This window comes from Spermophilus citellus, assembly GCF_964194105.1.
Source record: "Spermophilus citellus genome assembly, chromosome: 3".
In the NCBI taxonomy this organism is placed as follows: domain Eukaryota; kingdom Metazoa; phylum Chordata; class Mammalia; order Rodentia; family Sciuridae; genus Spermophilus; species Spermophilus citellus.
Window position 1 is genome coordinate 1,490,181 of NC_138184.1, and position 25,009 is coordinate 1,515,189.

The 25,009-nt window shown below is 59.3% G+C and overlaps 1 protein-coding gene across 8 annotated transcripts in view; it reads left to right on the forward strand.

Annotated features, from left to right (window-relative positions):
* DOT1L (DOT1 like histone lysine methyltransferase) overlaps positions 1-25,009 on the forward strand; it is a 58,320-nt gene that overhangs the window by 21,273 nt on the left and 12,038 nt on the right. For 5 of the 8 annotated variants that reach the window (XM_081286824.1, XM_081286828.1, XM_081286825.1 and 2 more), the window contains exons 4-22: positions 2,366-2,429; positions 3,839-4,067; positions 6,070-6,164; positions 6,845-6,907; positions 11,552-11,607; positions 12,333-12,412; positions 15,413-15,481; positions 16,215-16,321; positions 16,784-16,825; positions 17,696-17,839; positions 17,983-18,223; positions 18,691-18,804; positions 19,466-19,557; positions 19,712-19,813; positions 20,240-20,377; positions 20,917-21,042; positions 22,491-22,975; positions 23,082-23,217; positions 23,945-24,091. In XM_081286824.1, the coding sequence (XP_081142950.1) occupies positions 2,366-2,429; positions 3,839-4,067; positions 6,070-6,164; positions 6,845-6,907; positions 11,552-11,607; positions 12,333-12,412; positions 15,413-15,481; positions 16,215-16,321; positions 16,784-16,825; positions 17,696-17,839; positions 17,983-18,223; positions 18,691-18,804; positions 19,466-19,557; positions 19,712-19,813; positions 20,240-20,377; positions 20,917-21,042; positions 22,491-22,975; positions 23,082-23,217; positions 23,945-24,091 (2,530 nt within the window). Of the gene's footprint in view, positions 1-2,365; positions 2,430-3,838; positions 4,068-6,069; positions 6,165-6,844; positions 6,908-11,551; positions 11,608-12,332; positions 12,413-15,412; positions 15,482-16,214; positions 16,322-16,783; positions 16,826-17,695; positions 17,840-17,982; positions 18,224-18,690; positions 18,805-19,465; positions 19,558-19,711; positions 19,814-20,239; positions 20,378-20,916; positions 21,043-22,490; positions 22,976-23,081; positions 23,218-23,944; positions 24,092-25,009 lie in introns of those variants that run through there. The other 3 variants (XM_081286830.1, XM_081286831.1, XM_081286829.1) reach the window with 3 other exon arrangements.

A 25,009-nucleotide genomic window follows, 5' to 3' on the forward strand; every position in this document is an offset into this window, starting at 1 on the left:
TTTTTAGTTTTCGGTGGACACATCTTTATTTTATTTTTATGTGGTGCTGAGGATCGAATCCAGCGCCCTGCGCATGCCAGGCGAGCGCGCTACTGCTTGAGCCACATCCCCAGCCCATCAGTTTTTATTTTAGATAGGACCTCGCTAAGTTGCCGGCTTTGACAAAGCTCACTGTCCTCCTGCCTCGGCTACCTGAGCGGCTGGGATTACAGGTGGACCTCACTGCACCCAGCTCAGTCTGCTTTGGAAGAGAGATCAGTGGCGGGAGACAGGAGCAGGGCCAGTCACATGGCACCCACTGAGGGAATGTGTGGCTCCTGTGCACATGGGGAGGTCCTCATTCCTTTGCATTCTGGAGAAGCTTGCCAGAGGGTTTTTTTTTTTTAAATATCTATTTTTTAGTCGTAGTTGGACACATCACCTTCATTTCACTTGTTTATTTTGTATGTGGTGCTGAGGATGGAACCCAGGGCCTTGCACGTGCGAGGTGAGCGTCTACCGCTGAGCCCAGCCCAGCCCCTTGCCAGAGGTCTTGAGTGGCTTGCAGTTGTGAGGTTGAATGTGAGATGTAAAAATTGGAACCCAAGAACATGGAGATGTGAAATGGTGGCCTTTCATGGTTCACCCTGAGGTGTACATGAGGAAATGGCTCAGGGGTGTTGGTCCTGTCCTCCCCCCAGGGGCCCAGGAGGGGGCTGGCCAAGGTGAGGTGTTACCCACAGAGGCGTGCGGGCTTCACTGCGGCCCCCCAGGAGGACTGTGCCCCGTGTGGGCCACCAGCTCTTGTCTGGCTGGTGGCCAGCTGCAGACCTTGGTGCGAGCTCTGGCCTGTGTGGGCCCCCAGTTGCTCCAGCACTGAGGGAACAGGTCTTGGCTCTTGGTGGTCCGGCCCTTGTGAAGCAGCAGTCGTCGGAGTTTTCAGAGGCATTGTCCTCTTGTCCTTGGCTCTTGTGGCCTCTTCAGGATTTGAGGGGTCGTGCCACTGGTGTTCTTGAGTTGTCTTGTTCTTTTTGTTTGTTGTGGAGGTGGGGTCACCCTGTGCTGCCCGTGCTGGCCTTGAACTTCTGGGCTCAAGGTGGTCCTCTGCCTGCTGATAGTGGGGACTGCAGTGCGCGCCCCAGGTGGAGCTTCGTCTTGTTCGCTGCCCCTGCTGTTCTGTGCAGTGCTGCCTGGGTGCAACTTCTCCTGCTGGACTGAGACAGTGCAAGATGCACCCAGATGTGGAGCCAGCGCCAGGCTCCTCCTCCAGGCAGGGGTGGGGGACGGGCTGGTGGGTGTTGGACATCTATCCTGTCTCTGTGACAAGGGTCTGATTAGCCCACTTCCCCAGTCACCCTCAGAGGAAACCACTCCTGGGGTGGTCCAAGAGAGCCTGCAAGCCACCTCCCTTCCACGGTACAGGACTCCCCCTCGGCGTTTGATCATTGGGTCGGCTCATTCTCTAGAGGGGGCTGTGGTGGGCGCTGGGAGTGAGGCACCTTCCCTGGTCCTGCAACCCTGCTGGGCATGCAGTGGATAGCAGCTCCTCAAACGAATCGCCAGATTCTCTGGGAGAGCCAGTCGTAGCTGAGCTGGTGTTCCAGCCCAGGAGGCCGATGGGAGCTTGTGGGTGTGCTCATGTGGACTGGGGATGTAGCTCAGCTGTAGAGTGCTAACCTAGCACGCATGAGGCCCTAGTTTGATCCCTAGCACTTCAAACGAAACAGAAATCCAACCAGACAAACCCATGTGCATATGGGTGGTCAGGGGCTGGAGACCTGGAGCAAAGTCGCGGTGTTTGCTCTGTGTTAGGTTCTGACCTGCTCTTCACGTCTTGGAATGTGTGAGAAGTTTCAGAAGGTGGTCCTAGACATTAGCAATGTTGGTGTGAAGAGGGTTGCTGCCCTTAGGCAGAGGAGGGCTTCCCTTGGCAGCTGCCCCCACACTATGCCTGCTGGCTTCCAGAGCGCTGGGGAGGAGACCTGCAGGAACGACGGGGGCTTTCTCCAGCCAGGAAAAGGAAGACCCTCCAAGGCCCCCACATGGCCCGGGCCTGCTTTCCGCCAGCTTCAGCTGGCTGCGGAGTGTGAGCCCCTGGTCGTGTCTTGCCTGTGGCCCTCCCTTAAGAGCTGCTGCCCAGTGTCCTGTTCTGAGCGATGCCTGCTAGCCCACCTGACCTTGGCTTTGATGTGTGGGCCCAACCTGGCCATGCTGTCCTTGTACATTTTCTCCGCGGGACCCTGGCCAGGGTTGCGCCTGTGCATCTGTGTTGGGCCGAGCCCCTCACTGGGTGGGAAACTGAGGCTCCCTGCGCGGGGTCTGGCTCTCCTGAGGTTCAGGGTCATGTTCCAAGCTCCAGTGACAGCCTTTCCCTTACCTTTTTCAGCTTTGAAAGCATGCAGAGGCTGTGTGACAAGTACAACCGTGCCATCGACAGCATCCACCAGCTGGTAGGTCGCCTCAGTGTCCACAGGCTGTCCCTTCCCTGGGCGGGTGTTCCCTGTGAAGCCCTGGGGCGCTGCTGCTGAACCCCACGGGGCAGGGGCAGCTCTGCTTTCTGAAGTGCACCCTCACGCACCTTGCCCCTGTGCTCCGCTACCTGTGGGCCACGGCAGAGAGCTGGGCACTCAGTGGCCTTCTTGGCTGTGAGCTCTGCCTCCCCTGCTCTCCAGCAGGGGACAGGCATCCTCCGTGCAGGCCCGACTGTGGCATGGTGTGTCTGACCTCACCGCCCCCAACACAGCTGAAATGCTGGGACCCTGTAGCAGGGGCTTGCTGCTTCCTGGGTCCAGGACCATCTGCTTTCTGGAGAGTGCAGGTTCCCTGGTGTGGGGCCTCTTGACAGATGCTCAGCTCTCGGGAGGGACATGCAGTGACAGCCGGTTCCTCCTGGAAGGTGTTTCCACTGGGGAGGCAAAAGTGTGGAGTGGCGTGGCCTCGTGTCCCTCCCAAGCTAGGCTGCGATGCCCGTGTAGCTGGCTGGCCATGTAGCGTGTGCCACCCTGGGGCTCTCTCAGTGGGTAGCTGGCTTGCCGTTGCTAACCATGGGGAGGGTATCTGCATCAGCTGAGTGTGTAAGGGACCCTTGTGTGGGTCAGTGGTGGGCATGGGGGCCTTCTTGTAGCTCTGAGGCTGGGCTGGGTCCTGGAGATGGGGCCATGAAGAGTCATGAGCAGAGCTGCACATGCACCCTCTTGTGAGGAGGCGGGTGCTGGGCCTTCAGTGACACCGGAGGGTTGGGCGTCATACCAGGGACTCTGGACGAGCCATTGAGGGCCCGTGCATGAGCGGTACCACAGCGGCCAGCTTTTGGTTCTTGCAGCAGCTCGTGGCCCTTCTGTGGCTGCAGAGCCCGAGTTGATGAGACCAGACCACTGTCTTGCAAGGAACCATGTCCATGTCTGGGCCCAGGGCACAGGTGCTCTTGCACGAGATGGCACACTGGTGAGCAGTGAGGTGCCAGAGGCTGCTGGGACGCAGGCTGCACACTGGCAGGCACGAGCCCCGGATGAGCTTAGGGTCAGAGAGTGCTCTTTGGAATGAGGGCTGCAGCAGCTCATCTAGTGGAGCGGGAGGAGTGACAGAGAACGTGATCCATGCCCTCTTTCCCAGCTGCAGAAAAGAAAGTCAGATGTACACTCCCAAGTATGCGGACACACTTTTGTGTACACACACACACATTCCCTGCTTGCTACTGCTGCTGTTTCTCTTTTTGTGGTCCTGGGAATGGAACCCAGGGCCCCACGCATGCTAGGAAAGTGCTCTACTGCTGAGCCACATCCCCGGCCCTCTGTCTTGGGGTGTGGCCCCTGTGGTCTGCCTGTGGCATTACATGTCTGATGCTACCTCGTGTTCCTAGTGGAAGGGCACCACCCAGCCCATGAAGCTGAACACACGACCGTCCAATGGGCTCCTGCGACACATCCTGCAGCAGGTCTATAACCACTCAGTGACCGACCCTGAGAAGCTCAACAACTATGAGCCCTTCTCCCCTGAGGTGTATGGGGAGACCTCCTTTGACCTGGTGGCCCAGATGATTGATGAGATCAAGATGACTGAGGACGATCTCTTTGTGGACTTGGGCAGTGGTGAGTTTTGAGTTGCATGACCTGAGAGGAGTTGTTTATGTCTATGTCTTTGTGCATGTCCCTGCAGAAGAGTTTAATTGGGAGTAGGTGCTGGCTGAGTGTCCACAGCCCAGGGGAGAAGCTCCCAGGAACCACACCAGTTGCTTCCTGTCCAGGGTCTTCCATTGTGGCCTAGAGCTCAGTCCCTGACCCTTGGCCTATGCTGGCTTTCTCCCCTGTCTGCCTGCACTTAACATGGCCTGTGGGACTGCTCCTTGGCCAGAGGCAAGGGGAACTCAGCCTTCAGAGTTGTGGCTCTCTGGTCAGGGCTGTGAGGGCCTCACTCCCACCAGGTTCAGGCAGAAGCTCAGATGCCCAGCCCTAGGAAGGCTTTGCTTCCTGCTGTGTCCTCATCAGGCAGGAAGTAGAATGCAGAAAGGGGCCTGGCTTACCCCTTCCATACAAGAGGGTGGCGTCCCCTCCCAAAGTCCCACCTCTTAACACCTTACCATTTGGGATTAAGCTTGCACATGAATTTTGGAGAGGATGCTGTCTTTCAAACCTCAGCCTCTGCTGGAGGGTCTGTGCTTTGTGTCTGTCCTCTAGTACTGGGGATCGAACATCCGGGTGCTTGACCACTGGCCCACATCCCCACTTGTTTTTTTTTTTTTGTTTGTTTGTTTGTTTGTTTTGGTACCAGGGATTGAACTCGGGTGCTTAATCACTGAGCCACATCCTCAGCCCTTTTGATTTTTTATTTTCAAACAGGGTCTTTGTTAAGTTGCTTAGGTCCTCATTAAGTTGCTGAGGCTGGCTTTGAACTTTGGATTCTCCTGCCTCAACCTTCCGAGCTCTGGTGTGACCGCCCCCTCAGTGGGTCCACCTGGTGGAGTCCCAGGTGGCCATGCCTCTCGCACAGGCTGCCTTGGCCTCTGACACAGGCATGTGCCACCATGCCCGGCTTTTCTTGTTTTGTTTGCTTTTTGTTTTATTTGGAGATGGGGTTTCATTGAGTTGCCCAGGCTGGCTTTAAACTTGCATCCTCCTGCCTCAGCCTTCTGGGATGACCAGTGTGGCCAGTAGCCTGGCTCTGTTAGATTGAGTCCTGCACTCTCAGGCCTGGCTCGGGCCACCTCTGCTGGCATGGCTCTCAGTTGCATGCTCATTATTACTTGAACGTGTTGTGCGCAGCCTGGAAAAGCAAGCTGGAGTCCAGCACTGACCCCATGTGAGGAAAGATGGTTCTGAAGGCCCTGCTGCATCAATGCCTTGACACTCAGGACCCCTGGATGTCTGCAGTCACAGTGTTGGCTTCTGCACAGGCCACTGGGTGTGCTGGCCCTGCAGAGACTCCTTGAAGTGACAGAGATTGGAGACTTCATCTCCATCTTTGGGGGTGGTCCACAGGCATCCCTTAGTCAGGTCACGCTGGACTTCCTGGAGGGCATTTCAGGCCTGCCAGGCTACCCACTCTTGGTGACTGTGGGTAATGGCAGAGGAGCATCTTTCTAGGTAGTGCTGTGCCTTCTCTAGCTGTGCTGTGTCTGAGCAGTGACCCAGGCAGCGTCCTCAGAGAGAGGATTCTGCCTTTGGGGGCCACAGAGGACTGCCCTGGGTGAGTGGATGGAGCAGAGACGTCTGGTGGGAGCTCATTTGAGGTGTTCCAAGTGACTTCATAGTTCACAGTGGTTTTGAGGTGTTCTGTGGCCTCGACTCTTTTTTTGTTATTTTTTATTCTTTTAATATTTATTTTTTAGTTCTCGGCGGACACAACATCTTTATTTTTATGTGATGCTGAGCATCGAACCCAGCGTCCCGCGGCTCCCAGGCGAGCGCGCTACCGCTGGAGCCACATCCCCAGCCCATGGCCTCGACTCTTGATGTCAGTGGACATGATCATCTAGCTTGCGTCCCTGACTCTGGTGTGACCGCCCCCTCAGTAGGGTCCACCCAGTGGAGTCCCAGGTGGCATGCCTCTCCCACAGGCTGCCTTGGCTTCTGACACATCTTTCTCTGCTTGAAGGTGTGGGGCAGGTTGTCCTTCAGGTTGCTGCAGCCACCAACTGCAAGCATCACTATGGAGTGGAGAAAGCAGACATCCCAGCTAAGTACGCGGAGGTGAGTGGGGCCCGCAGAGGCAGGGAACCCCAATGAGGGCAGACCTGCTGTGCCCTGTGCCCAGACCTGCTGCTCGAGGGCTTCCCCACCTGGCATCAGTCTTCGCAGGCCTGGGAATTTTAATTGAATCAGGGGTGTACCTGTGTTTACAACCCCAGTCCCTCCCTGCAGATTGCCACATCCCTTAGGGAGAAGTTTTGGCAGGGCCTCTTGTGCCCTTGGTTCCATTCTCCTGGGATTGCACACCATGGGCATCTGGGAGGAGGTGAATGTTCCCCTCCTGGTAGAAGAATCGTGCTTAGCTCCTCACATCTGCATACCTGACTCTCACTGCCCACTCCCCTCCTTGGCCATTCCCCCTCTTAGCAGTGGAGGATTGGGCCTTTGCTAGAGCCAGCCCCTCGTAGCCTCTGCCCAGGGTGGAGAGTCATTTGGGCTTGGCGAGTGGGTGTACCTGAGCCATCACTCTGGCCTGCAGAAATGTGTCTAGCACCCTGGGGTGCTTCTCAGCAAGACTGCAGGTGGAAACTGACATCCCAGACAGTGTGCTCCTGCCAGAGCAGGAGAGGCCGTGGGGTTTGAGGGACCTGGGGGGTAGGGGGTGTCGGGGGTGGGACCCTCCTGTGCCTTCCTGGCCTCCCTGGGTTTCTAAAGGGCTGTCTGATGTGTGTTCCTTCCAGACCATGGACCGAGAGTTCAGGAAGTGGATGAAATGGTATGGAAAAAAGCATGCAGAATACACAGTGAGTGCCATCGCTCCATGCCCGCGGCTACGACCCCTGCCCCCTGCAGCCCTCCCATCCTGTCCACTATAGGGCCCCCGCCACTCCCGCATAGTAACATGGGAACTTTGCCCTTACTGCCTTTCTGGCCTGGGCCTCCATCCTTCAGGCAGTGTGTGGTCACCGTGAGCCCTAGCAGGAGGAGGACTTGCAGTTGGTGGGCCTCCTGGAAGTCCCTCTTCCGTCTTGTCCTTGAGGCCCGAGGGCTGCCTTGGGGCGGGCCCGCTCTGCTGCCCTGGCTGTGTTAGCAAAAGGCACCTGGGGGGGTGGAGTTTTTCTCCACCCCCGCTGCATAGGTTGGTTGCTGTTGCAGGGTCCTTGTGGACGTGTCACATCCCATATGCATGTGAGTGTGTGGGCCCCTCTGGCCACTGGCCAGCTGATGGGACACTCATTTTTAATCTTAAGCTCTTGCTTTTTAAGTCTTTTCTTTCATTGCTGGGGATGACCCCAGGGCTCACGTCTGTTAGAGGCAAGTGCTCTGCCGTGAGCTGCACCGTGTCTCTGGCCTGCTACTGGTGATGGGCAGGAAACTCCAGCTGGCCTTGGCTTCTCTTTGCTGAGGTTTTGCCCCTGTGGTGACAGCAGTGACATCTGCAGTCCTTTCCTCCAGTGGCTGTGGGGTTTTGGCATTGAGTAGCTACACCAGCTTCTAGTACTGAGTTAGGAAACCCTTCCTCTGCTTCTGTCCTGTTCTTCCCAGACCAGGACTTCAAACCCTGGGCAGGGGATACAGCTTGCCTTCTTTTCTTGGTGACAACCTTTTCTACATCCCGACCCCCCCCCCCCCAGAGGTGAGGGTGGAACCTGTGCTCCTCTTGCCTTTGCACGTCCGAGGGGGTCTGGGTTTCCCCGGGATGGGGAGGCAGCAAGCCGCTCAGCTTCCATTTCCAGGACACCTGTTCCCATCCAGGGCTCTGTCTCCTGGAAAGTTCCCAGCTGAAGTCCCAGCTAGGTCCCCAGGTTCTCAAGATCCCCGACTAATCGAGGTGCACAGGGTTGGACTCACAGTGTGCTCCACATTTCTGCTGAGAGTTCAAGCACATGGCTCGAAAGTTCTCATTGCCGTGTTTCCCAGAAGGAGCCCCAGTCAGTCTCCTGGTGGCCTCCTGTGCTTTCACCACCAGAGGAAGAGAGGGAGGGACGAGGGGTCAGGTTCTGGTCGTCCCCTTCTCATCTCGTCGTCACTGAGGCCTGCCAGACGTGGGGTCAGCTTGTGTGTGAAGTCATGGTGTCACACCTGGCCCAGTTCCGCTGTCTGCACCTCCTGGGGCTCGTGGGGCTCACTGTCCATGCTGGTGGCTCCTGACTTATGGCTAGGAACAGAATTCAGGGGAAAGAACTCCCTCCCTCCTGGCCTGGGTGATACCATGAACACCAGAGCAGAGACAGCAGGCCTCCTGCCGGCCTCGGCCCCCAGCTCCATGTGCCCTCGTATGGGGCAGCATCCTGTTTTGCAGGCAGACCTCTGGGAGGTGTAGCTGGAGGATGCCCCTGGCTGTTTGAATGCCAGTTTTGGCGGGAACTTGTGTCCTGATTTTTGAAAAAGCCTCTGAGTAGCTCTTTGTGGCTCTGACACAGCGCCCTGGTTGGCAAGCCTGAGTCCCATCTTCTGTTACTCAGCAAGGGAAGAGGAATAAAGCCAGGAGGAGCCCAAATATAGCCCAGTGTGCTTTCCCAGACTCAGAACCTCCTCATGGCTCGGCACCCTCCCCAGCTCCTTGTAGAGGCTGGGCTCACAGACTGCCCTGCGGCTGCAGCCGAGTCCCGCTCCCCAGAGGCTGTGGCTGCTCTTGCTGCCTCAGCTTCTACCCATGAGCCCCATCTGTCCTCTAGAGCCCTGGAGCCAGCTTTGGGGCAGAGACACCAGGCCAGTCTCCTTGTCGTTGGCGCTTTGTGGTGGCCTGGTGCTCAGCAGATGTCGTGTGTTCAGAAGGCAGACCCACCCGCACCCTCTGTGGCTGTGGCTCCGCCTCTGCCCCGTGTGGTGGCTGTCCTTCTGGGGGATGCGCTGGGGCTGGGACAGCTGTCCCCGAGGTGGGCTGGCTGCCGCAATGCGGCCCGTGGAGGCCCCGCAGCAGCAGCCGCGCCCTCAGCTCTCTGCAGGTGCTGGCATCTCTTACCCTTGTTTGCTCTGGGCCCAGGCCACCCTGGCCTCCCTATGTGCCAGATGTTGTCAAGAGGTGGGCTCTGGTGGTAGTCTGTGGTGTGTCCATGCTGGCTGGTTGGCTGTTCTGCATGTAGGCAGAGTAGCTAAGCCCAACGGTCAACTCGTGGACATGCTCTTTTTTTTTTTTTTTTTTTTTTGCTTTAGTTGTAGGTGGACACAATACCTTTATTTTATTTGTGTATTTTTATGTGGTGCTGGGGATTGAACTCAGTGCCTTATGCATGCTAGGCAAGTGCTGTGCCCACTGAGCCACAACCCCGGCCCCTGGACATGCCCTTTTGACAGGGGCCCTCACCCACCAAGATGGTGGTTCCAGCCCTCCCTCGGTTTGCGTGTGGCCTGCCTGAATCTCCTGTGTGTGGAGACTTCACAGGGCTGGGTCTGTCCTACAGATGAAGAGGTACTGGCCCCGCTGCCTATTAGACGGTGGTCTCCATGCTCAGGGCAGGGTGCAGTGGCCACAGGCTGCGTGAGGCACAGTCCTGCAGTGAGAACACTCCTCCGTGCTGGCTCCACACCCACCACCTAGTTTTCCCTTTGGCCTTTGCTGCATCAGCAGGACTCTGAGACACCCAGCCAGCTTTAGTTCCCACCTTGGGGCCTGGAGACTGGGAAACTGTCCAGCTGCTCTTCATCAAGAGTGCTTGGCCCCAGCAGCACCCAGGCAAGGAAGGCCCAGAGCGGGCTGGGTGCAGGAGCAAGCCTGCCCCCAGGAGTGCGGCCCTGTGGGAGGGTAGGAGTGAAGTCGGGTGGTGCTCATGGGTGCTGGGCAGTGGCTTGGCGGTGGTCTGCCATGGATGGTGAGCTGTGAAGGAGAAAGTCCACCCCAGAGGGCTGAAGGTGTTGTATTGGAATCCAAGGCTCCCCAGATTGGGTGACCCTCTGGGAGGACCCTAGGACGCGACTTTCACATTGACAGGAACGAACAAGGGCAGTGTGGGCAGAGGCCGGGGAGTTCAGGCAGGGCTTCCGGAATCCTCTCAGTGAGTCATGTAGGACACGCGTCATTCCCAGCAGCAAGCCCATGTGTGGAATATTGTCATCTAGCGCACAGACCTATTCCCTAGGGTTTTGGGGGTAAGGTCACTTGGTGCTTCTACCTGTGACATGCTGACTTCAAAGAGAGGCAGGCATGAATTACGTGCCCAGGCCTGACATGTCTGAGGGGCCAGGGCTGGGTATGGAGCTGGGAAGACGGAGGTGTTAGGGTTGGCTGGAGCCAGGGCAATGCCCTGCCCCTGGAGAGGCTCAGAGTGGCCCTCCTGCTCCCGTCTCCCACGGTCACATCTCCTCCTGTCTCTGTGCTCATGTGCAGCTGCTCTGGCTTGGGTGTGACCTTGTCACATCAGATAGCAGTGTCTTGCTCTCCTGAGAGATGCTCTGGACGGGACATGGGGCTGTGGGCGCTGTGTGAGCAACATTGTCCTAAGTCACCTCACAGATGTGGGGAGTCTGATGGGTGCTTTTGCTGTGACTCATTAGCTGTCCCCACCCCCTCCCTAGCTCGAGCACCCAGTAATGTCATGTCTTGTCTCCAGACCCTCCTGTCCTAGATGTTCCCTATCACTGGAGTCACACACCGGGTGGTCTTTGTGTCTGGTTCCCACTGAGCACGAGATCCTCAAGGGCCACCCCCATGCAGGTGTGCATGGACGCCCATGGGGAGTGTGGCCCATGTTCCCGTCTCTGGGGCTCCCGCCTCGCAGTGGAAATAGCTGCTGCTGGAGAGCACAGCACCTCGCGTCTTGGCTTTCCAGATGTGATGGCCCTGGGCAATCGGTCATAAGACCTGGCCTTAGGAAGCCAGAAAGGAGCATTAGCCTCCCAACAAGAACTGCCGTGCAGCTTGGGTTGTGGGGACACTGGTGCCGGGTCAGACGTGTAGTGAGCGGGCAGAGGTCCCTCAGAGGGGCCGGCTTCCCCTGCTGTGTGTGCGTGTCGTGGGCACTATGGGGACAGGAAGGGCGCCCTGGGCTTCCCAGCCCTGCGGAGCTGCCTCAGGGAGGCCCTAGTGGGACTGACACAGCCTGCCCAGGGCTGCCCCTGGAGGGCCCAGCCACAGCGCAGGCGGCAGCAGGCGCATCCTGGGTCTAAGGGCCCTATGGGTGGGCTCCAGCGAGGGCATGGACATAGCGTCATGGCTATCAAGTACATTCCTTGGTGCGGCTGTCACCACTTCCCATCCAAGCTGGTCTGCCCCCTTCCAGGCCCTGAGTGGTCACGGGCTCTGCCCTGCTCCGGCATCCTGGCTGGGCTCAGCTCACCTTGCTCCCGGCCCACTGTAGCACAGGTGGCGGCTGGCGGGCCTCGGCCTCTCTTGTGTCCTCCCCCCGGCGGCTACTCCTCTCAGGTGTTCCTCAGCAGCCGGGCAGGGGCAGGACTGTGGGACTGCACGAGACCCATGCGGGGAGTAAACGGTCTCTTTTCTTTCTCAGCTGGAACGAGGCGATTTCCTCTCAGAAGAGTGGAGAGAGCGGATCGCCAACACAAGGTACGGCTAGTGCGGGCACGTGGTACCCACGGGCATGGGGCATCCCATCGCCCTTGAGGACCCGGGCGGGCAGCCCCTTTCTTATGCTGGCCATCTGGGTCTGGGTCACTGTCCACCTCGTCGTGTCTGAGGAGTGACAGGGCGGCCACTCGTAGAGAGTGCAGAGTGTGCTTCTCTGTGGCCCCAGCCCAGCTGCCATCTCCATCTCACAGCCTGTCAGGCTTGACTTTGGCTCCTGGACTGTCCATGCTCAGTGCCTGCAGGGACAGTGGGCATGAGACCCAGCCCTGTCTAGGTCTCCAGATGCCTTCATCGTGGGCATATGCCATCCAGCTTTGCATTCTGTGTGCTGGTGACAGAGCGTCCACTTTTTGTGTCCATCTTTTGCATTCATCCCTGCCAGGCCTTCATGGCTCTCCACCTTGATCACAGCTGTCCTGCTTCCCCCTGTCCAGTCCTCAGGGATGTCTGACCTGATGTGATCGCTAGTGGACGTTTCCAGACACTCTGGTTTTAAGACTGCCAGGGTTCAGTGGGGCCCCTGGCCAGGAACACGAGAGCGCCTTGTTCCGGCCCCGTGCTGCTGCTCTGCTCTGGTGGCGCCCCGGGGGGGCAGGTGGGGTGCGGGCAGCGCCTGGTGGTGGCTGGAGGCAGGCCGTTGCCACGCTGGGACTGTGTGCCTGGAGTGGAGCTGTGGCTGACTCAACTGGAACATTGTTTTGCAGTGTTATATTTGTGAATAACTTTGCCTTTGGTCCTGAGGTGGATCACCAGCTGAAGGAGCGGTTTGCAAACATGAAGGAAGGTAATGCACCCCTCCACCAGGCCCTCGCAGTACAGGGCTCCGCACAGACAGCCCCTGCTGAGGGCTGAGGTCGCCGTGTGTGGAAATCTTGGCCTGGGTTGTCTCTTTGGAACAAGTGAATCCACTGCTGTGGGCTCGAATCCTTGTGCCCAAGGTGCGTCTGCCTAGGGCCCTGCCTCAGATGCCACTGCCCTCCAGTGCGGCAGGCAGGCAGATTGGGAGTCTCCCTTGACAAACTTTGATGCGTGTCCCCGGCCCACAGTGGCAGGCGGCATCAGAAGCCGTGGACTCTGCATGGCAGGGCCACGGTGGCTCTTGCTAGTGTAGCTCAGGGCAGAGCTGCTGCTGCTGCCGCTCTTTTATTTTTGGTGGTGCTGGGGACTGAACCCAGGCCTGTGCACGCAGGGCATGCGCCTACAGCTGAGCTGTGTCTCTAGCTCCTGGCAGAGCTGCTGCTTGTCCTCCTGCCTGCATCTTCCTGGGGCTCTCATGGGGCCAAGCCCAGGAGGTATGGGGCAGCGCTGCCCCTTGCCCGCTGCTCACCAAGCTGCCACTGTTCCCCCTCCTCTGCCGGCTGCTGTTCTGTCTGCTGCCGCTCTGAGTTCCCAGGTGTCCTGGGCTCTGGGAGCCTGCTTCCTGTCGCTTGTTCTCGGGAGGCCCCAGGCCAGGAGAGACTGTGGGGAGACTCTCCTCCAGGGTTGTCGTCCCGCTGTCAGGCATACTGAGTGGACAGGCTAGCCCAGCATCAACCAGACGGCCCCAGTTGTGGGAAGGGACTGGGCCTGGGCTGTGAGTGCAGCCCTGTGTGGAGCACTGTCCTGAGTTACTGTAGAGTCAGGGGTGGCCAGTGCCACGCTGCATCCCTGAGTGGCCCTCAAGTCCCTCCTGAGGACTGGGGTCACCGCTGTCAAGTGCTGCTTGCACCCTCAGAAGGAAGAGACTCCTGTTGGACTCCACAGCTGCCTTTCCGTCTGCACTCACCTATGGGCACTGCCTGGTGGCTGCTGGGGTCACTTGCTCTCTGACATTCTCACCTGTGTTCTTTTCTGTGGCCCTAGGGGTGGCACCTGGGGCTTTGGCATGCAAGACAGGGCTCCCCCATACTCTGGGCACATTCAGGCCCACCCCCTCTCCTAACCTTGCCTGTGTCAGTGTTGAACTGTAGTCTTGTGGGGCATCCCACGTCTTGCACTTGCTCCTCCCTGTTTGTTGACCTGTCCCTCGCAGCCAGCTGTGCTTGCTGGGTGCCAGCCCTTCGTGGTAACAGGTGCCCTCAGAAGGCGCTCACTCGCCTCGGCGGATCCCTTTGGATCTGGGATCACGCAGGACGTTTACGAGGGGTGGTCACTGGCGATGCTTGCTACCGGCGTGCTTGTGGGGTGTGTGGGGCACGGCTTTCTGCTTCTGTTCATGGCCTGGGTGCGCAGTGGGGAGCAGGCTGTCGTAGTGATGTTCTCTGCAGCTCGGACGATTCCCCGCGTGCCACTGAGCCAGCCTCGCTGGCTCCATGGCCTTCTGACAGGACCCTGCTCATCAGGGTCTGACTCCTTTCTGGCACAGCAGGACCTGGCCAGGCCTGTGGCAGCCCAGTCCAGCCCAGCCCAGCCCTCCTGCTGGGGGTCGGGACTTAAAAAGCAAAGGCAGGGTAGGTTGTGGGGGCTGGATACTGGTGTCCTGCGAGTGTGCACACAGATGTGCCCAACTGGTCGATGTTTGAATTTTCTGATTTAAATTTCACGCTTTCATCTTTGATTTTATTTGACTTTTATTATAATAAAAGGTTTGGGCTGGGTGTGGTGGCTGGACCTGCCATCCCAGGGACTCTGGAGGCCAAGGCAGGAGGATTGAAAGTTCAAGGCCGGTTTCAGCAACTTAAAGAGAACCTGTCTGGAGATGAAATTTCTTTAAAAATAATTAAATAGGGCTGGGGATGTGGCTCAAGCGGTAGCGCGCTCGCCTGGCATGCGTGCGGCCCGGGTTGGATCCTCAGCACCACATACCAACAAAGATGTTGTGTCCGCCGAGAACTAAGAAAAAATAAAATAAATATTAAAATAAATAAATAAATAAATAAAAGGCCAGGGTTGTGGCTCAGTGTTAGAGTGCTTGCCTATCATGTGTGAGGCATGGGGTTTGGTCCCCGGCACCACATAAAAATAAAAAGTAAAATAAAGGCGTTGTGTTCACCTACAACTAAAAAAATAGTGAAAGAAAAAAAGGGGGGGGGGCTTAGTGCAGCTCAGGGGGCTGGCTCCGCCCCACCACTGCGCACACGCACACAGCTTGGCTCCCAGGGCAGCGGCATGTCTACGACCTGTTTTTTTTATGTGAAAAGTTGTTTCATAATGGCGACAAGTATTGATATTTACATCAACAATGAATTTAGTGAAATTGAGGGTTCCCTGTGGCTCTTGTGGCCCTTGGACTTTGTCACCTCTCTGGGCACAGTCAGACCGCTGTCTGTGTGGCTGTTGCTTTCATCTCCCCAGGCTTCACTCGAGTGTGTGGCCACGTATCCCAGCCCTGCCCAGGGCCTCCCCATCCCCGGGCCCCGTACTGGCCCTTCGCACACACTTGTGTCCCCTTTCCTCAGTTGGCCGTGCACCTTTCCTCATTTGGCCGTGCGCCCCAGGAGAGGTCTGCCAGGCACTGCTGTTCCCAGCCTGGCTTCCTCCTCCATGGGTGGCAGTCCCAGGTCCCCAGGCACTCTGTGTGGACCCTGCAGTCGGTGGTGGGCGTGCCGTCTGGTGCGCCTCCACCTGGGGCAGCAGGTTTAGGGACCCACCGGGGCTGCGTAAGGAAGGGCTGCCCAGTGTGTTTGAAGGAGGACTCTGGGACAGGTTCACCGGGCAGCCGAGGCCTAGGTTTCCTTCCTCTGAGTGGTGGGCGGGACTCGAGTCCTGTTGCTTGTCTCCTTGGTGGCCTGCTCTGAGCTGCAGTTTGGGTTATGTGTATGCATCTGTTTTCCCATGAGTGGAACCAGTCTCCTTTGTGTTTCAGGTGGCAGAATTGTGTCCTCGAAACCCTTCGCACCTCTGAACTTCAGAATCAACAGTAGAAACTTGAGTGGTAAGAGCCCTCGTGTTGCTGGGAGACTGAGCAGGGCAGAGTAAGCACAGACCACAGACGTGCGTTGGCCAGTCTCCCCTGGCTCTGCGCACACGGGGCAGCTCCTCCTCTGGCTGGCAGGTCACTGCAGGCTGCCAAGCAGTGTCCTGATTTCCCTCTGACTCATGATGACCACCTTTGTCTGATGTGGTCGTGTCCCCTGGGAGCAGAGTCACCCAGATGAGACCGTGGCTCTGAGGAGGGGGTGAAGGATCAGGGCCCGTGGACAGGAAAGGCTTTGGCATGGAGGCCTAGGTTGCCTCCCACCGGCTGCCCATGCAGGGGAACTGTGGGCGCCTCCCTTGTCCTCTGGGTAGCGCTCTCCTCTCTTCTCAGGGTGCATGTTCAGAGGTGCTGGCTGTTCTCACAGCTGAGATCTGAGCTGTTTCCAGATCCTTGTGCAGGCTCCTGGTGACCCTTTTGGTCGAGCCCCTTGCCTTTATCCTGACAAGCTCCCCTAGGCCACAGAGCTCTGGCTCAGGTGCTGCTCCTCCGCCTGCTCTGGCAGCCAGGCCAGGCCTGGGAATTGCTGGCCAGCCTGGGCTTGGGGGGACCCAGGAGTGGCCCTGCACAAGGTGGAGGCGGTCGACCGTGGCACAGGGCGCTGCTGGCCCCCTTCTCAGCTGCGGGGCTTTGGAGGTGGGTGGCCCGGGGCCGTGCGCTCTGTGGCCTGAGCTCTTCTGCTGGTCTGCAGACATTGGCACCATCATGCGCGTGGTTGAGCTGTCACCCTTGAAGGGCTCGGTGTCGTGGACGGGGAAGCCAGTCTCCTACTACCTGCACACCATCGACCGCACCATAGTGAGTTCTCGCGCTCTGCTCCCCTGTGCTCGAGACTTCCCGACCTGGCCCTGTGCAGCCACCTCCGCCTCCTCCCAGAGCCGTCCACCCGTGGAGCCCTGTGTGGGCTGAGCAGGAAGGGCAGTGAGTGGCGCACAGTCAGGGCTGTTTGTGGGTCTCAGGGACGGTAACGGCTCACCTGGCTTCCTCACCCAGTGTCCTGTGCCTCTGCCACCCGCTTCCCAGTCTCTCTGCAGGAGACAGGACTCTGGGGCCTGAGGGTTGGGACTGTCATTGTCGTGAATTGGCAGGGACAACAGCTTTTTGGGGGGTTGCGTCACACTGGGCTTGCTGTTGATGCCAGCTGTGTGCTGAGTACCTGTCACCTGGCTGTCCAGTGTGCCTGAGGTTCTCTGGGTGTCGCTTTTGTCCTGGAAATTTGGGACTCACTTGTATTAAGTGTTTTTTTCCTCTTCCTTTTAGCTTGAAAACTATTTTTCTAGTCTGAAAAATCCAAAACTCAGGGTAAGTTGGTGTTTCTTTCTCCTTGACTTAGCGGTGTGGGTGTGGTGCTCTGTGTGCAGCGGCCAGGTTCTGAGGAACCAGGTGCCTGAGGGCCAGGGTCTCTGCATCCCTTGCTGCCCTCTGCCTGTGCGTCTGCCTCACTGCCAGCAGATTGGGCTGGCCGGCGGGGCGGGTGGGGGGAGGCTGTGGTGTGAGCGTGCTGAGGCGGGGGCTTCTGTGCAGGCTACTGGCTCGTTGTGCTGCCCTGTGTCCCTCCCTGACCAGAGGTGGGTAGCCCGCCTGTTGTGGTCTGCCTGACATGTGTTTGCTCTCATGCCTGTCCTGCTTGGACAGTGGGCTTAGTAGTGCTTCTGCGGCTTCAGCTGCCTGGTCACTGGACACTCAAGCTGGGAGCATGACCCTCCACTCTGTCCCTCTGAAGAGTCAGAGGAGTCCTTGTCCTTAAATGGACTGGGTTGGGCCCAGTGTGTGGGGGCCCTCTGGGCAGTGTTCTTCCTGGGATGTGGGTCTTCAGGAGAGTGCAGCTGTCCTGGCTGGCTGACATGGTTTTCTCATGACTGCAGAGTACCAGTGCCTCTTGGTCAAGGGGGCAAATGCCTGGGCAGCTAGTGGCCTGCAGGTGGACCTCTGGGTTTCCCCTTCAGGGGCAGGGCTGGGACCTTGCACTTGGGTCTTGCTCTTGGTCGCCTCGTGTTTGAGGTGTTTGGTTTCTTCTCACGGGCGTTGGCGGAGGACACCGGCTGCCTCTGTGCCAGCCTGGGTCTCGTGCCGCGCTGTCCCTGCACTCTCACCTGTGCCGCGGGGAAAGGAGCGACAAGCAGAGCTGAGTGCCAGTGCCTTCTGGACACGTGTCCCACGCTTTCTTCCCAGGAGGAGCAAGAGGCAGCTCGGCGTCGGCAGCAGCGAGAGAGCAAGAGCAACGCGACCACCCCCACCAAGGTCCCCGAGAGCAAGGCGGCCGCACCCACCAAGGTCCCCGAGAGCAAGGCGGCTGGGCCCGCTGAGGCCCCCAGGGTAAGGCGCCCTCTCACAGGGCCCCCAGGGAAGGCCCGTAGGACTCAGCCCCTGCTGAGAGCAGCTGCCCTGCGCCTCGCCCCCAGCCCCTGGCACCGTCTTGGTAATCAGCCGCACCCTTTGTTCCTGCCTTTGCCCGTCAGGATTCTGGTGCTGAGGAGGAAAAAGCGGGGGTAACCACTGTCAAAAAGCCATCTCCCTCCAAAGCCCGGAAGAAGAAATTGAACAAGAAGGGGCGGAAGATGGCTGGCCGAAAGCGTGGGCGTCCCAAGAAGATGAACACTGCGAACCCCGAGCGCAAGCCCAAGAAGAACCAATCTGCACTGGATCTCCTGCACAGCCAGACCGTGTCCCGGACAGGGACAGCATCCTCCTCGCCCCAGGGTGAGCAGCTAACCCTGCCCAGGGCACCTCCTGGAGCCAGTGTCCAGGTGCCCTGGGGAATGAATGCCTGCCTCCTGCCCACCCTGCCGAGGGCACTGGGAGGAGCAGGGCTGCTTGTGACTGCAGGGGGTGCGTCCCGGTCAGCGCCCTTCTGCCCTGAGAGAAGCCCTGTAGCATGTGGGTGCTTTTTCATCCCATTCTTGCTGGTGGTTAGCGCCTGCGTAGCACATGTGAGGCCAAAACGACTAAGGCAAAAGTGGTGGTGTTCAGGCCAGGAGTGGGCCACCAGCCAGATGGCCGCTGCGGGTGGTGGTCCGTGTTGCCGAGATGTACTGTTGGGTGCGTCCTCTGGCTTCCAGGAAACGTAGGGAGCCTCGGTTCTGTAGACCTGGAGAGCTACCCCGGATAGTCGGGGCATGAGGGCGGGCGTTCAGTGGCTGACACCTGGACGCGGCTTTCTCCTGCAGATGCCTGCCGGTCACCTCACAGCCCGTTCTACCAGCTACCTCCCAGTGTGCAGCGGCACTCCCCCAACCCACTGCTGGTGGCGCCCACCCCACCTGCGCTACAGAAGCTGCTAGGTGAGCTGGCCGGGGCCCCAGCAGGCCTGGCTGGGGCAGCTGCCCTGGCCTGCAGTATTTTCAGGACGGGTTGAGGGTTCTGTGGGTCATGGCTCCCATGCAGCTTGGGGTTAGGTATAGAGGTTCTTCTTCACCAGTGTTCCCCAGAGACCCCTGCTGGACCTCCTGGATGGGTCAGCAGAGGCTCAGGTTGGGCCTGTGTGAGTGACTGAGGCTGACTCACCTCAGGAGATATTGATGGCTGTCCTGACTGGGGTACCAGACCAGGGTGCTGCTCAGCACCTTGTAGCGTCAGGACACCCACCCTGGAGACCGAGTCACTGCACAGGGAAGAATCCCAGCACAGCTCTCAGGTGGGCTCTATGCCCGGAGGGTCCAGGAGAGTGCAGGGCCATCTTGCTGTGCTGCACAGGGCACCCCTGTGGTGTGGGTGCTGCGAGATGTGTCACAGGGAGGGTGGGCATCGCCATGGTTGGGGGGCACAGCCTGGGCATGGCAGGCAGCCCAGGCCCCGCCCAGAAGTGCAGTGTGCACTGCTCGTGAGCTGAGGCTGAAGCCCAGCGCTCCTGAAGGGCCGCCCCTCCCCTGCCCTGCCCTGCCCTGCCCTGCCCTCCCCGCTCCCCTCGTGTGCTGTCTTCCAAGCTGTGTTGTGTCCCCCTAGAGTCGTTCAAGATTCAGTACCTGCAGTTCCTGGCTTACACGAAGACCCCCCAGTACAAGGCCAACCTGCAGCAGCTGCTGGACCAGGAGAAGGTGCGTGTGGCCCTGCCCTCCATGCTGTGTCTGTCCTGCTGTGGGCACCTGGGCGTGGGTTTGTGTTGCTCCCGTGCTGGTTCCAGTGTCACCGCATGGCATCGGCCTTCCCAGTGGTCCTTGAGCTCTCTTTCCGTCTGTCCCCTACCCACAGGAGAGGAACGCCCAGTTGCTGGGCACCGCACAGCAGCTCTTCGGCCACTGCCAGGCCCAGAAGGAGGAGATCAGGAGACTCTTCCAGCAAAAACTGGATGAGGTAGTGGCCTGCAGGCCAGGCGGCTGCCTTGGGCCTCCATCCTAGCAGTTATGACCGGGGCTTGGTGGAGCGCAGTGAGGTCCGGGACAGCTTCCCCTGGCCCTGCCTGCCTTTATGATGGCATCTGTCAGGACGGCGGAGGCTGGCGGAGGAGGGAAGGGCCCCAGTCCACTTGCAGCCACGTGGGGCTGCTGCTTCTGTGTCCTGGGACAGGGCTGCAGATGGTCACTCCCTTCACCTCTGTCTTCTCTGCAGTCACCAGTATGCACACCCCCCCTCTAGTGTCCCCAGGGAAATGAGAAGCTCCTTTCTGCCATCCCTCCCTCCCATCACTCCCTCCCTTGTGGTCCCTGGCAGCCGTGGGGGCTCCTCAGGCTGCCGGGGCGAGCTGTTCCTGCACCCACGCGCCTCTTGCTGTGTCCCCAGCTGGGTGTGAAGGCCCTGACCTACAATGACCTGATCCAAGCCCAGAAGGAGATCTCTGCTCACAACCAGCAGCTGCGGGAGCAGTCTGAGCAGCTGGAGAGGGACAACAGCGAGCTGCGCAGCCAGAGCCTGCAGCTGGTATGTGCAAGCATCAGGCTGCGGCTTCCAGAGTGTTCTGGAGTGGGCTGGGTCGAGGACTGACCTGCTGGGTCTCCCTTGGGCACGTGGGCCCAGAGGCCTGTCACTGACTTGTCAGCCATGGAAGAGCTGATGTCCTCCAGGAGCTCAGCTTCCCCACGGCCCTGGTCAGGATGTCTGTGAGGCCCTGTTCAATCCAGGCAGGACTTCTGTGGACCCTGCCTCAGACCATGCTCCAGGCCTGTGGCCCCACTTCTCACGTGCCACTGGACCTCTAGGAGCCTTGCTCCTCAGGGTGTCCCCTGCCAGGTCACAGGGCTCTCCTTACCTCGCCCCTCGTGGGTTGGTGATCTTGTGTTCCACAGGCTCTGAGGGCCCTGGCTTGCCCCGCTGGCATCCAGACGTGGGGCCGTGCTCCAGGCAGGCAGGGCCAGGCCCCTGGGCACCCTGCCGCGAGAGCAGCGCTCCTCGTCTTCCCTGCCATTGGGGTCGGGCTGGGCTGGGCTTGCTGCCAAGACTCCTCGTCCCTGTGGCTGCAGCTCCGGGCCCGGTGTGAGGAGCTGAAGTTGGATTGGTCCTCCCTGTCCCTGGAGAACCTGCGCAAGGAGAAGCAGGCCCTGAGGAGCCAGATCTCGGAGAAGCAGCGGCACTGCCTGGAGCTGCAGGTGAGACCCCCAGAGACCCGCGACTTCCAGCCTGAGAGGCGTCCCTGAGGGCAGCGGAGGTGCCGTGGCAGCCTGTGCTTCACACCATGGGCCTGTCCTGTCAGGCCCCTGCTGTGCGCAGGCTGTGGCAGCTGGGCACCAGCTCACTCCTGCCCCTGCCGTGGCCTTGGTGGCAGGGATCCACCCCAAGCCTCCGATTTCCTGGGCACTTCCTCATAAAAATACCTAGCAAAGTGGTCCCTGACAGAACTTGCTTATTCCAAAACCAGCTCGGGGGCTGCGGCTGGGGCTCAGGGGCAGCGCTCGCCTAGCACGGAGGAGGCACTGGGTTCGATCTTCAGCACCACGTAAAAATAAAAACAAATAAAAATTTTAAAATGTGTTAAAAAAACAAACCCAAAAAAACCAGCACATACCCCGAGACGTGAGAGGTGTGTCCCCTCAGAAAGCGTGAGGAGGCGGGGCAGTGTGTAGGCCTGCCCTCCCAGGGCAGGCACAGTACTGCCAGGTAGCAGTGCGGAGGGAAACAAGGGGGCTTGCAGTGAGCACCTGGACCCTCTGGAGGCCATACCTTCCAGGGCAGGCTCCAGGTTACTGAAAAGGTCCCTGTTGCTGGGCACTCAGCATGGGATGGCTCCTCACGAGACACTGGGATACATTCAACATGAACTCCCGACGAGTGGCTTCCCTGGCGTTTGAAGGCTCTGGGGCACATTGCCCGCTGCATTTCTGCACTGTGCCCTGCCGAGCATCACTATCCCCAGCAGCCTCGCTGGCGTGTCCTGTAAAACAGGAACAGCCGGGCACGGTGGCACACGTATTGCCCCAGCTTCTCTGGGCAGAGGTGGGGTTGCTTGAGACCAGCTGAGGGACACAGCAAGAAACATCTCAAAGATAACAGGGAAAGGAGCTGGCGGTCCCCGCCCACACCGTCCTGCACAGCCTCTGGCCTGGGAGAGGTCTTCATGCCAGGCCCTCATGGCTTCTGCCCTTCCCAGCACGACGGGCTCCTGTGTGCTATGTCAGTAGCGGGCTGAGGGGCCACAGAGCAAACTGCTTGAATGGAAAGTGTCCCCTCAGCACCAGGAAGGAGAGGCTGCAGGTCCAGTGTGGCCCGTCCTTCACAGCGTTGCTGTTCCCATGCACACAAGTCTGTGCTAACAGAAGTGGGTCACTGTGCTCCTGTGACTGCTGGAGGCATGTGCTCTCCTCTCGAAGAGCACGTGTCTGTTGGCCTGTCTGTGACATCCGCGTGTCGTGTATCTGCCACCCCATCCTTAGATCTCTGCTGCCTGGGTCTTCTCGCCCGTGTGTGCCCATGGCATCCTGGCAGCTCCAGGGTGGCCAACTTGTACCTTCCTTGGGAGGGTCCCTGTGGGTGGTGGCTGGCTGGGAGATAGGCCTGGCTGCCCTCCCATCCCGTTGGATGGCTCCATCTTGCCCTGCAGATCAGCATTGTGGAGCTGGAGAAGAGCCAGCGGCAGCAGGAGCTTCTGCAGCTCAAGTCCTGCGTGCCGCCTGACGATGCGCTGTCCGTGCACCTGCGCGGGAAGGGCACCCTGGGCCGGGAGCTGGAGGCGGAGGCCAGCAGGCTGCACTTGGAGCTGGACTGTGCCAGGCTTGCCCTGCCTCACGTGAGCAGCATGAGCCCAGAGCTCTCCATGAATGGCCATGCCACCAGCTATGAGCTCTGTGGTGCTCTGAGTCGGCCTTCTTCCAAGCAGAATACCCCCCAGTACCTCGCCTCCCCCTTGGACCAGGAGGTCGTACCCTGCACCCCCAGCCACAGTGGCCGCCCCCGGCTGGAGAAGCTGTCGGGCCTGGCCTTGCCCGACTACACCAGGCTCTCCCCAGCCAAGATCGTGCTCAGGAGGCACCTGAGCCAGGACCACGCTGGGCCTGCCAAGATGGTTGCCAGTGAGGTGCACTCGCGGTGAGTGCACTGGAAGGGGCAGCAGCTACAGGAAGAGTTCTGGGGTTTGCCGGGCTTGGTCCACTACGGCTCCAAGGGGGCTCCTGAGTGTTGTTTCTCATTGCAGAGCTGAGCACACCAAGGAAAGCAGCCTTCCCTGCCAGAGCCCTGGCCTCTCAAGCAGCATGAAGCTGAGCCCTCAAGACCCCCGGCCCACTTCTCCAGGGGCCTTGCCCATCGCAGGAGAAAAGAGCAGTGAGAAGGTGAGGTGCTGGCCTCCTGGGAGCCTCGGCTTCGGGCTCTGCAGGCTGAGTGCTGGGCTGGGCAGGGCAGGCTTGTCCGGGCTTTGGGAGGTGCCCCGCAGAGCCATCCTGAGACATGTTTAGGAGAGTGGGTTGCCCTTTTCTAACTTTGGGCTTGATGGGACACAGTTTTGCCTGGAGGACATGTGGGTAACTGACCTGTGCAGGCCTCAGGATGCAGATTGTGGCGGCAGGCAGGGCTCCGTCAGGGTCTCCCTTGGGAAGCTGTTTATTTCCAGGGTGGGGAGCGCTGCCGGGTGCTGGATGCAGCTTAGGAGGCCGTTGCCCCATGGTTCTGTGGTAGGGAGCCTCTTGCACGTGTGCAGGGATGGAGAGGAGGTGGGGGTGGGCAAGGGGTGGGGAAGGATGCCCTGCAGGCAGTGATCAGGGAGCCCACAGTGCAGCAGGCGGAGTGGTCTGGAGGCGTGTGCCAAGTGAGTGGGCCTCTGGGATGTCCAGGAGGCTGGGACTGCACTGGCCAGGGCATAGGCTCTGCAGCGATAAGCCCCATGGGCCCGAGAGGTGCCGTCACCATGGAAGACAGTTGACTGTGGGGACTGCCAGCTAGAGATGGATGCTACTTGTCCCTTGCAGGAGAGTGGGGGTGGTGTACTGAAGGCTGTGCTCCTGGGTTGGGGTCTGCTGAGCCTGGCTGGGCCAGTGGTGACAGTCTGGCGCTTGTCAGCAGAGTGGGAAGGAGCGAGCCTATGGCAGCCATGGGGAGACCATCACCAGCCTGCCCATCAGCATCCCGCTCAGCACTGTGCAGCCAAACAAGCTCCCGGTCAGCATTCCCCTGGCCAGTGTGGTGCTGCCCAGCCGCGCCGAGAGGGTGGTAAGCAGGGCTGGGGCTGGGGTTGGGCTGGGGCTTTGGGGGCCATGTGTGGCCCAGAGGGGTTCGGGGTTCTTTTTTTTTTTTGGTAGATGGGGGGCAGAGTACCTTTATTTTATTTATTTTTTAATGTGGTGCTGAGGATCGAACCCAGTGCCTCACGCATGGGAGACAAGCACTCCACCACTGAGCCACCACCCCAGCCCTCTCATTTGTTTTTATGGGGTATCCTTTTTTGTTAGATTCCGCCCCATTGCCAGGCACGGTGGTGCACTCTGGTGACCCAGCTACTCAGAAGGCTGAGGCAAGAGGATCACAAGTTGCAGACCAGCCTCAGCAACTTAGCAAGACCCTGTTTCAAAGAAATAGGGATGTGGCTCAGTGGTTCAGTGCCTCTGGGTTCCATCCCCACTACCCAAAATATAAAAATCAACAGATTCATATGCTATAAAATTTCAAGCATCCGACTCCAGAGAAAGGGCGTTCAGAGTGCAGATTTAATGGTGCAGCGCCTGCTCTTTTACCTGTTGTCTGGGCTTGGTGGAAGGTGGCATGAGGGGGCAGAGGGAGGGGAGCCTTACCCATCAGGAGAACTCGGGTCCCGCACCCGAGGCCTATCTCCTGCTGCTCCCGAGCAGAGCAGTGCCCTGCCTGAGTGGCCCTTGCGCCTCTGCCTGAGTGGCAGCCCCTCATCTCTCATGGGTGGACCTGTGGCAGTTCCACCTGGTCTCTTAACTGGACGTGACGTGTGCCTGGCTCACCCACACGTGTAGTTCCTGGGTTTTTGGATCTCCACAGTCTCCTCTCCCCTGGTCTTCATTTGGCCTACAGTCCTCCTGGCCCAGTTCCTGGCTAGGGCCTCGAACCCCTTCTGCCACCCCTTCTTTGTCCTGCTCGGCCTGCTGACGTGCTGTGGTCTCT